The sequence below is a fragment of the Bubalus kerabau genome, chromosome 2 (genome assembly GCF_029407905.1).
Source record: "Bubalus kerabau isolate K-KA32 ecotype Philippines breed swamp buffalo chromosome 2, PCC_UOA_SB_1v2, whole genome shotgun sequence".
Taxonomy (NCBI): Eukaryota; Metazoa; Chordata; class Mammalia; order Artiodactyla; family Bovidae; genus Bubalus; species Bubalus kerabau.
Genome location: NC_073625.1, coordinates 88,600,381 through 88,612,659, shown reverse-complemented (window position 1 = coordinate 88,612,659; position 12,279 = coordinate 88,600,381). Strand labels below are relative to the sequence as shown.

The window sequence follows — 12,279 nt, the reverse complement described above, 5'->3', positions numbered from 1 at the left end:
GAGACATCAAATCAAAACACCAAACAAAAAGCCCTATCAGTTTTAGTCACTTGTCTTAAGCCGGTAATGGTCTCTTATCTAGTCAAGGTCACTGATTCAATTAGGTTCCTTCCAAAAGGAAAGAGGGCTCAATTGTTACAGTCACCTGGTCCACCCACTCTAGGACCCATGCTCTGAACACACACATGGCAGTCCTCCCAGACCACTGTCCGCTAGTGCATACTGGACACAGTCCACAGTCTTCTCTTATTTGAGAGAAACTACGATTATTACATGGAGACAGAAAAGAAGTGAGAGTACCATCACACCAAGTAACAGAGGCAGCAGGGAACAGAAAGCACCTGTGCAATGCTGACCTGCCACCGTGACTGAAGCAGGCCAGGCCCTCGCCCCATACTTACAGTCCACTTTTCACCCACACGGACTGGGTGTAGAAGTGCAGGTCCTTGTTCAGAACAGAGTTCACAGCCTCTTCTAGATGTAACTCTCTCCCCTCACAGTGTTCCAGAGCAAAAAGGCTAAGGGAGGGTTCTTCAAAAACCTAAGAGAGAAAAGAGAAAGCATCACCAGAGGGTGGCTATACCTCGGTGACATCCCAGTCACAGTGCAGGGTGTCCTAGGTCCACTGCTTCTCAGATGCATATAGTGGATTGCTGCACCTGCTAATGATGTTATTGTCAAAGCTGCAGTGATGAGACTAGATTCCATTCATAATGCTTATTCAATTTTTTTGTAAATTAAAATGGAAATTTTAGAAAAGCAGTCAATCTCATAATAAAAATAGAGACCTGTTGCAGTCACAGATTAAGGTCTGAATGTGCTATAAAACAGACCATGTTTTTGGTCCTGCCAGTGCTTTTAGCTGGTCACAGAATAAACACAGAAAGGAACAGCACTCTCTCTTCCCAGGAGGTCACAGGCATAATCACTGAGGATATACGACTTCATGGCTCTAGGCTCTTAAAGGTATTCCTAGGAGGGAGGAGAAGGTATTTTTAACTTAACAATAATAACAAAAAGCCAGAGTGCACAGCAGTGGGAGTGATTTCGACATAAAAAGTACTTATTCCCCCAACCCCTCTTGTCAGATAAGAACAGAATCAATTTTGCTCTTTTTCATTCATTTGTGTATACAAGATAACCATGTTAGGAGACTTTTGTGGGATGAGAAATCAAGTCAACATCCTTATGTTTGAGGCATTACTAACTAGTAGCTACACTAGAAGAACTGCATAGACATGTAAAGTAAAGTAATCTAGAGTAGAAAAAGAGACGCCCTATGAAAATACCCAGTGGAAGCCCAAATTCTTTTTAGCAGAAGGCTGTAGGAATCAAGGAGACTTCACAAACATGGTGGTGTGTGAGTTCAGTCTCAAAAGATGCCAGTGACCTGCAGAGGCCTAAGGAGAGCAGAGGGAAGGTGCTCTGTGCAAAGAAGGGGACAGAAATGCATGAGCTATGTTAGGGACACAGCAAGTAAACCAGTGTAGCCAAAAGACCGAGTCCGGCAGGAAACGGTGCCAGGTGCATCCACTGTTTGCTAGTGTGTATCGAGCTGCCTGCTTCTCCTTGCCCCTGACAGACCAGACTCATTTACTGTGCGCTGGGAGTCCTGGAAGGCATTTGGGCAGAGGAGGAGGAATGGGCTGAGCCAACTGTAACCCGGTACATGGGAAGTAATACAATAGGCAGGAACTGGCTGTTCTGACAACAGTAAATGAACAGTCCAGCAACAGACTCTCACTCTACCTGCCTAAGACCGAAATGACTTACGAAAGTGTTATTCTTGGCAGCCATGTTAGGAATAGCAAAGATGGAGAATGACTTAAAAGTCCATCATGAGGGCATGGGTTATGTCTGGTGCATTTATGAAGGAATTCTATCCAACTGTACAAAAGAGTGAGGCAATCATTACGAAAGATCTCTGAGATATGTTCATTAGCAGCAAATACAAAGTGAAGAGTAATGCAGAAGAGCAGACTTTTTATGCTACAGTTTGTGTACAGAAGGGAAAATAATTTATGTACACCCATGTATAATACGTGCTTTATACACATGAAAATTTTTCTTAAAAAAATCAAGTATAAAGCACCTCCATGGCTAATGTCAGAAAACTAGGATCTAAGAAGATAAAGGGAGGAGTGGGAGCAAAGTTCTTCATTGCAGGCCTTTGATCCTTTTTGATTTTTGAACTATGGAAATACTTATTCAAAATTTAAATTGGTAATTATTATGCATATGTTTGTATAGAAATGTAGTTTATGTGTATTTTTCTTTAAATGGATTTGGGGAAACTTATCTGGCAACAAATGAGTGAAGAAAATAGAGTGTAAGTATCAGGACATAGAAAAAATCTTCTAGAACAAAGAAAAAGAACCTGACCTAAAAACAGGAAGGGGGTGTGGAAGGTCAGGATTGGTGAAGAAGGGGTGGCCAGAAAAACTACCACAGTGATAAAAGGGCCCAAGTAAGACAAACAGATGAAGGAGAGAGTGAGAAAAACATATGGGAGTGTGGCTGCGGGCATGGTCAACCCTAACGATGAGGGCTGGAACTGCATGGGTCCACTTATACAAGGATTTTTTGCAATAAATATGTAGTACACGATCTGAGGTTGGTTGAATCCTTGGATGTGGACACACAGAGATGGAGGGCCAACAGTAAAGTCATATGCCAACTTTCAACTGTGTGGACAGTCAGCACCCTTAACCCCTATATTGTTCAGGAGTCAACTCCTGGACTTCCCTGGTGGCATAGTGGCTAAGAATCTGCCTGCCAGTGTAGGGGACATGGGTTCAATCCCTGGTCTGAGAAGATTCCACTTGCTGTGGAGTAACCAAGCCCGTTGTCTGCAGCTACTGAGTCTGCACTTTAGAATCTGAACTCTGCAACAAGAGGAGCCACCGCAATGAGAATCCTGTGCACCACAACTAGAGAAAGCCCGTGTGCAGCAATGAAGTCCACAGAGCAACCAAAATAAGTAAAATTTTTTTACAAAGTCAACTGCAATTTGTCATATATGAGAAACTCTGGAGAGCAAACACTCCCAGCAGCTAAGAACTTTTACTGAGAACCAGAGGGTTTATTGTTGAGACAGAGGCAGGATAGCCCTAACTGAAGTGCCCAGTGAACACTGTGCCCTTTGATCTGGAGTTCAGAGAGAGGATCGAATGTAGGGACAATCATTTGGGAGCTCCCAGAACCTGAGTAATAACTGGAGTCAGTTACAGGAAAGGGCAGGGAAGCAGAAGGAGAACAGAGCTGTGCTGACACACACAGCCCGAGTGGTGATGCAAGGCGGGCCTGTGGAGGAGGCAGGATAATGAACCTGGAGAAGAGCCAGAAGAGGACGTGTCACACAAGTAAAGGGGGAAGAAAATCAGAAAGAAGAGCTGGCCTCGCTATAAAATTCTTCCCTGATGTGGAGGAAGAGGGAAACCGTGACAAGGCAGCTTGGGTTCAGCAATCGGGGCAGTTGATAACCAATGCCGCGGGAGCTTAGGGAGCCATCCACCAGAGATAAGGGGTGGCATCTAGGCTGTCAGGGCAGAGGAATAAGTAGGGGAGACTGGAGATGAGGCATATAGGCTATATTTAGAAAGAAGGAGGGAAAGGGGTTGTGGCCTCTGTGAACACCTGCAGGTATGGTGGAAGGCAGCAGCAATCAATAGGAAAAATCTGAATAAGGCAAGGCTAGAGGGGTGGGTTCCAGAGGAGGAGGTGAAATCCAATCCCCAGTTCAGAACCTAAGACTGGAATCACCCTAAGAGGGAAAGGATCACTTTGAAAAGGATGAACTATGCTTCCTCTGAAATATAAGGAAAGATAAAGGATGCTGAGAAATTTCCAGGTTTTTAAAACTGGTAAAGACTGAATGACTAAACACAAGCACAAAGATGTAAAGACTGAATGACTAAACACAAGCACAAAGATGTAAAAAATTTTTTTCTTTGTTATGTGGCAAAGGTTGCCTGAGGATCACGGAGGGTGTGGAGCACTGTTCAGCAGAGTTTCCTGTAGTGACAGCCATGCGGCACACCTGCCTCTTCAGTGTGGTAGCTACCAGCCACCTATGGCCACTGAGCATAGGAAATGTGACTCCTGTGACCAAAGGACTGAATTTGTTTTATTTAACTTCAACTAAAAAACTACATGTGATTACTACTATGGTATTGGACAGTACAGATGTAGGGGTTTGAATATGCTGGAAAAGAAGGCAAGCATCACAGTGTGCAGTGAGACAGTAAGCTAAGTGTGAAAAAGCTGCCCGGGAAGCACTGATTTTCCTTCAGTAAACTGGGTCAGGAATGGATATTCATCTCAAGTCACTGAGTTCCTGAGTGACTGCACACGTGATCAGGCTTCTCCTCTGCTATCTGCAAAATAAAAATTGGAAGCATCTCAACAATTTATTGAAGAAATGTCCTTACAGGAGAGTCCAGAATAGCAGGTTAGAAAAGCAGCCAATAGCAGGTGCTAAGTTAGTCACTAAAACTGGTGACAGAATCAAATGGACAATCAAAATCCACAGATAAGACCCTGACTACATTGCTGGACTTTTCCCAACATCTTCACCCTCAAGCTCATAAAAAAGCATTTCCATCTACCTCTGATTGTTGAGTTACTAATCAGTAAGGAAGGGCAGACAGGCAAGGAGCTTGGTGGACTCATGGTCCACCACCAGCAACACTCTCCACAAGTAAAGAGTTTGCTGTGGCGAGAGCAGCAGACTCTTACATTAGAAGCATCTAGATGTAACTGTTTTATATTCCACAGAAAAAAATGAAAAGCTTATGTGAGGATATAATTTAAATGTTAAAAGTGATATTTTAAGAAAATAGGTCCTGCATATTTACATTTGTTGTCTTCCTTTTGGGGAATGTCCATAAAAACGTTTTAAAGGGCTGTCATTATCATTCAAACTGCATCAAATTCACTCTCCAGTTCAAAGGCAATCTGGGAATTCTATACCTAGAAATTTGCCTTAAGATAACAGTGTGACGATGCCAAGGGCAGACTCACTGGAAAAGACCCTGATGCTGGGAAAGACTGAAGGCAAAAGGAGAAGGGGGCAACAGAGGAAGAGATGGTTAGATAGCATCACTGACTCTGGACATGAATCTGAGCAAACTCTGGGAGACAGTGAAGGACAGGGGACCCTGGCATGCTGCTGTCCATGAGGTTGCAAAGAGTCAGACACAACTTAGCGACTGAACAACAACAAACAATGGAAAATTTGATGGAGGGGATTTCAAAAATTGTTTTAAAAATGATGAAGCAGGAAGATTGGGAAAATAATTGCAGAAAATGACAGAGGAGGGTATTTGTATCAGTTTACTTAACTCAGTAAGGATCCTCTAAGAGACCCAACACATAAATGGGTGAAGAACACAAACCGACAGCATTAGCCAAGGATGAAACATGACTAGCCAACATGGACAAATGTCCCTCTTTTCCATTAACAACAACAGGATGTCATCATGTGGTCCCATTTATCAAACTTTTCCTTTGAGAACATCTATTGTTTCTAAGTTTAAAGTCATGCCCTCTTTAGAGGTCTGATATGTATTTACTCTCTCTTTGTGTTGTGTGTTAAGTCGCTTCGGTCATGTCTGACTCTTTGCAACCCTATGAACTATACCCCCACAAGGCTCCTCTGTCCATGGAATTCTCCACACAAGAATACTGGAGTGGGTTGCCATTTCCTGTCATCATCAGAGCAATCTGACCTTTCCAAGGAAACCACCAGAATTTAACTACAATTTGATCTCTACAAATCTCTTGGCTTCAGTCCATGCTAACTCAGAAGACAGCCAACCATTTGAGGCCAAACACTCTTCTTAGGTGTCAGCAGGAACAGAAGAGGGCATTCCTGCTGGGTCAAGTCTAAGTCATGCAATGAGGATACAGTTTCTAAAATGTGGATAAGAAATGTGGATAAGAAAGAAAAAGAGTATTTAAACTGCATTAAAAAAAACTCATCAGTCTATCAACTAAATATTTTAAATGATAACAGTAATAATTAACATGTGACAGCATGTGCTGGGCATCATACAGACACACACACACACATGAACTACAGATAAATGTTTGTAAATGATGGATGGAGAAGTGTATATATATATATATTTTCTAAGTTTTTTTTTTAACCTAATTTATTTGGCAACAAAATCTGACCTGAATAAGCAGAAGATTATTTATAATATTTATCCAATTTGTGTAGCTATGATTATATTTTGCTACAGAAATAGAAATATGTTTAATTATGGGGTACTGCCCAGAATATTTCTGGGGATACATGCTATCTATGAACTAATGAATCATATTATTGTTTAAAATGTGAAAAATTCCAAATCCCAAAATGCATTCATGTTCAGTCAGTCCAGTTCAGTTCAGTCGCTTAATTGTGTCCGACTCTTTGCGACCCCATGAATTGCAGCACGCCAGGCCTCCCTGTCCATCACCAACTCCCGGAGTTCACTCAGACTCACGTCCATCGAGTCAGTGATGCCATCCAGCCATCTCATCCTCTGCCGTCCCCTTCTCCTCCTGCCCCCAATCCCTCCCAGCATCAGAGTCTTTTCCAATGAGTCAACTCTTCGCATGAGGTGGCCAAAGTATTGGAGTTTCAGCTTTAGCATCAGTCCTTCCAAAGAACACCCAGGACTGATCTCCTTTAGAATGGACTGGTTCCTTTAGGAACTGCAAAACCATATTCACTCCTTTAATTCATGCAACTTTCCTTTGACATGGGTACGATTATTATCCATGCTTTGCAGATGAAGAATTAAGGCACAGGTCACACACAGGAAGTAAAAGAACTAGAAACTAGACAGAATGGCTTCAGAGGCTGTGTTCTTAACCCCTTCACTACAGTTCTAAAATGTTCTAAGTAATTTCATCATGTAGATTATTTTTGATTGGCAGGTGTGATACTATCTGATGTCATCTTGCTCAGCTGGGCAATGTCTATGACCCCCATTCTTACCTATCACAGCAATTTAACAGGTGTGTCCCCCACTTGGGACTTCCCTGGTGGTCCAGTGGTTAAGAATCTACCTAACAAGCCAGGGGATGCAGGTTCAATCCCTGGTCAGGGAACTAAGATCCCATATTCCGGGGAGCAACTAAGCCTGCACACCCCATCTATTGAGCCTTTGGGCTCCGGAGCTCATGCGCCACCACTAGGGAGCCTGTGTACCACAACTACTGAAGCCTGTGAGCTCTGGAACCGACGCACCTTGACCACTGAGCCCACGTCACAGCTAGAGTCCATGTGCCACAAAGAAAGATCCTGCATGATGCAAGGGAGAGCTCATATGCCATGACTCATGGTAGCCAAATACATACATAAATAGTAAATAAATAAATGTGGAGCTTGGAGACCCTGTGTACAAGTACTCTGCTGGAAGGATTACATTTACATCAGCACAACTTCTATATATATTGGATAAGATGTTTAAATCTAACTACTAAGCTTCAGTATTTTTCAAAACTATACAGACTTGAATATGAGCTCAAACAAACAATGGGGATGAAATAATTTCCCTAGTCATCAACTGCACAAGTTTTCAAGATGGTAAAGAGAACATACGTACTTTATATATTTTTTCATTGACTTTTTATCCATATAGAAAGTCTTTGAGGTAGAATGAAGTCTGTCAAATGGTCTTTACCTAACTTTAGAGACAAAGCAAATGTTAAATTGTATTGATTAGCTCATTGTTAATATGGAGCCAAGGCTGGAATCTTTCACTCCAGAGAGTATATAAACTGTAACTTGAAAGCACATAATTAAAAGATTTTTTGAAATGAGCATATGTGGGGGTTAGAAGTTTGGTCTGTGTAATTACACAGAATATCTCTATAGAGCCTGTGTAAGACTATGGGGGGGGCACAGGTAGAAGGGGCAAATAGAGAGAGAGAGAGATCTCTGACAAAAACATAACAAAAGGGAATGTCCTGTTCAAAGATCACATTTACTGGACAAAGGGGTCATCCCGGGAGTTAGAACGTGGAACTATTTTGTTCACCATTCCCATTTTTTATTAGAGGCTGGTACATGGCAGCTACTCAAAAAATATCTTGTGAAAAAGTCTGACTTAGTGTCTTAAAGACTAAATAAAGGTGCCTTATTCCAATTTAAAAAAAAAAAAAGAAAAGAAAATTACTTGGACATGTTAATACAAAAAACAAAGCACCTGATAAAATCTTGTCTTATTTCTTATTGTTTAGAAGGAAGAAGACATTATTCAATTTAGCAAACATTTGTGAACTCCTGTTGCATGCCAGATAATTTGCCAAGTGCCTGAGATACTTCAGTAAGTTCAGTCTCTGAGCTGGAAGGAAGCTCTTGAGCTCTGATCTCCAGCAGGAAGTGTCCAGAACTTCCTTTCATGGGCTACAAAGCCCTTCACATTCTCATCTCCAGAGGTCTCTGCAGCCTTCTCTGCCAGAATCACAGTTAGCATCATCTCTACTGCGTTTTGGCATCTCACATCCTTATCTGCCTTAACCAGATCTTCACTCTTACAGGTATCTTCAGTTGCCAAGTCCAGTGGAATTCTTCTGTCCCATCACCTGTCTCTCGCTATCGATTATCTTCCCCTCTCTGACATTTCCACCTTTCACTTTATCTTGGCTCTTTTCCTTTGGACAATAAACAGGCTTACTTATTTACATACCAACCCCCCCCCCCCAGAAAAAAAAATAACAACCCATACAGACTTGTACACTGGCACTGTAGAGTTGAGTTTCAAATCACTGCTTGTATGGGAAAGGTGTTGGTATTACCTCAGGATATGCTAACTGGCTAGACTCTAAATGTAACATGTTATTTTATTTTAAAAATATCTACCCGACAACATCACTTCACCCCGATCTTTGCCAAATGAACCATGTCTGAAACACTAAGAACACCTGGACTGAACTCAAGGACAGTAAGCATAATACACTGTGCTGTGTGCAGTGTGTACGGCATATGTGTGCGTATCACGTGCACCTCAGATGCCATTCCAGTCCAGAGAAATACCCAACAGTGTGCTGGCAAAAGGGCATTTTCATCATCTGCAGTGGTGAAAATTTAATAGACGCTCCTAAGTCTCTAATTAGACTCTAATACAAAATCTTCTAAGTTTGGTCTATATAAAACAAAATCGCATAAATACCTCAGTCTATCAAATTTTGATGTTGCACAACAAATATTAATTCTCGTCTATGAGCTATTATAGTACTATTGAGTGCTTTCATGTGCTAAAGCCTTCACATGCACTAGCTCTTTTAATCCTCATTTTATTAGACAAGAAATCTGAGGCTCAGGGTGGTCAGAAACATGCCCAGGGTCACTCAGCTAACAAGAAATGGTCTGTCAGACTCCCAAACCAAACTCTTCTCCAGTGGACCAAAATCCACCTTATCAAAGCCTCTTTCATTTGGCTTAGAAAATCAGTTTCATTACAAATCTACCTTGCTAACTGGTCTTCTTCCTTAAAAAAAAAAAATACTACATTTCAAAAAGAATAAATACTATTTAGTTGACCATGTATCTAGTACCCAGAAATAATACCTTTTATTATATTTATATCAAATTGCATAAACAAGAAAAACATAACATGCAGAGCTGAATTTTAATCTCCCCGCTCCCTAGAGGTAACCACTGTGCTGAAGTTGTCAATCTTTCTAGCACTTATACATCCTTTGTTTTTAAATTTTATATAAATGGATCTTACTGTAATATCCATAGTAACACCTGAACCTCACCTACTATACTGTATTTCCTTAAATGCTTCTGCCTTAGTTTGTTTCATCCATCAATGCTGCAACAAACATCCTTATTTTCCCCTCATCCCAATTGATTCTTCTTCCAGTAGTTTTGTGTAAATAATACCACTTCTCTGCCACTGACTAAACTCTGCTGTTGTCAGATCTTCCAATATTTGTATCTGAAGTAAGGTAATAAATGCTACCTAATTACTGTTTTAATTTGCATTTACTTGCTCACTAGTGAATATGCTTTTTACATCCTAAGCCATGTTTCTCATATCTATGAACTGCCTACTCATATTTTGTGCTGATTTTTTAAATAAGGTTTCCTTTTTTTCCCCAAGTATTTTGAAAGAGTCCTTTTTATATCCTATACATTAAACCTTTGGAGCTTATAATATATTCTCCTAGTCTGTGGCTTGCTGTGGTAGTCTTAAGAATTGTCCTCCCGTGCTATGCTAAGTCACTTCAGTCATATCTGACTGTGCGACCCTATGGACTGTAGCTTGCCAGGCTCCTCTGTCCCTGGGATTCTCCAGGCAAGAATACTGGAGCGGATTACCATTCCCTTATCCAGGGGATCTTCCTGACCCAGGGATAGAACCAGCATGTCTTACATCTAACTTGCATTGGCAGGTGGGTTCTTTACTGTCAGCGCCACCTGGGAAGCCCAAATTGTCCCCCTACCTCCATGCAAAAAAATGTCTACACCCTAATCCCTGGGACCAGTGAATATGTTATCTGATGTAGCAAAGAGGGACTTTGCAGGTGTGATGAGTTAAGAATCTAGAGGTGGGGATATGTGTCTGGATTATCCATATAGGCTTAATATAATCACATGGGTCCTTAGAAGAAGAAGGCAGGTGGGTCAGAGACAGGATAGACAGCAGAGGGTGAAGTAATGCAATCTGAAGATGAAAGAGGGCCAAGGAATGCTGGGGACCTCTAGAAGCTGGAAAAGGTAATGAAGCAGTATCTACCTTAGTGTCTCCAGAAGGAATGCAATCATACTGACCCCTAATTTTACCCCAAAAAGGCCCATTTTAGATTTCTGATCTCCAAAACTGTTAGATCATTTCTGCTGCTTTAAGCCACTAAGTCTGTGGGAACTTGTTACAGCAGCAACAGGAAACTGATACACTCGCCTTTTACCCCTCCTATTACTGACTTGTACGTTTTGCATTTAAATCTATCTTGCTCCAATATCATCAGCATAGTCTCCTGTATTTTCTAATTTTTTTTTCTTCCAATGTTATTGAGCTATAATTGACACATAGCACTGTATTGCTTCCCTAGTGGCTCAGACTGTAAAGAATCCACCTGCAATGTGGTAGACCTGGGTTCGTTCCCTGGGGTGGGAAGATCCCTGGAGGAGGGGATGGCAACCAACCCACTCCAGTATTCTGGCCTGGAGAATCCCAATGGACAGAGGAGCCTGGCAGGCTACAGTCCATAGGGTTGCAAAGAGTTGGACATGACTAAGCACAGCACAGCACTGTATAGTTTTAAGGTGTACGACAAAATGATTTGACCTACATACACTGTGAAATGATTACCACAGTAAGTTTAGTGAATACTCATCATCTCATATAGATACAAAACAGGAAAAATAAGTCTTCCTCGTGATGAGAACTGTTAGGATTTACTTCCTTAACAACTTTCATGTATAACATAGAGCACTGTTTATTATATTTATCATATTATGCATTACATTGTTTGGAGAAGGCAATGGCACCCCACTCCAGTACTCTTGCCTGGAAAATCCCATGGATGGAGGAGCCTAGTGGGCTACAGTCTATGGGGTCCCAAAGAGTCAGACACGACTGAGCGACTTCACTTTTACTTTTCACTTTCATGCATTGGAGAAGGAAATGGCAACCCACTCCAGTGTTCTTGCCTGAAGAATCCCAGGGACGGCAAAGCATGGTGGGCTGCCATCTATGGGGTCGCACAGAGTCGGACACAACTGACGCAACTTAGCAGCAGCAGCAGCAGCATTACATTGTTAGTATTTATCTATCTTAGAACTAGAGGCTTGTATCTTTTGGCTCAGTTCAGTTCAGCTCAGTCACTCAGTCATGTCCGACTCTTTGCGACCCCATGGACCACAGCACAGGCCTCCCTGTCCATCACCAACTCCTGGAGTTTACCCAAACTCATGTCCATTGAGTCGGTGATGCCATCCAACCATCTCATCCTCTGTCATCCCCTTCTCCTCCTGCCCTCAATCCCTCCCAGCATCAGGGTCTTTTCACACGAGTCAGCTCTTCAGATCAGGTGGCCAAGGTATTGGAGTTTCAGCTTCAGCATCAGTCCTTCCAATAAACACCCAGGACTGATCTCCTTTAGGATGGACTGGTTGGATCTCCTTGCAGTCCAAGGGACTCTCAAGAGTCTTCTCCAACACCACAGTTCAAAAGCATCAGTTCTTCAGCACTCAGCTTTCTTTATAGTCCAACTCTCACATCCATACATGACCACTGCAAAAACCATCAGATCAGATCAGATCAGATCAGA

At 41.9% G+C, this 12,279-nt stretch overlaps 1 protein-coding gene across 2 annotated transcripts in view; it reads right to left on the bottom strand.

Annotated features, from left to right (window-relative positions):
• Nucleotides 1–12,279, bottom strand: part of CRYBG3 (crystallin beta-gamma domain containing 3) — a 126,212-nt gene that overhangs the window by 11,742 nt on the left and 102,191 nt on the right. The window contains exon 18 of one of the 2 annotated variants that reach the window (XM_055567876.1): nucleotides 402–541. In XM_055567876.1, the coding sequence (XP_055423851.1) occupies nucleotides 402–541 (140 nt within the window). Of the gene's footprint in view, nucleotides 1–401; nucleotides 542–4,106; nucleotides 4,377–12,279 lie in introns of those variants that run through there. The other variant, XM_055567877.1, reaches the window with a different exon arrangement.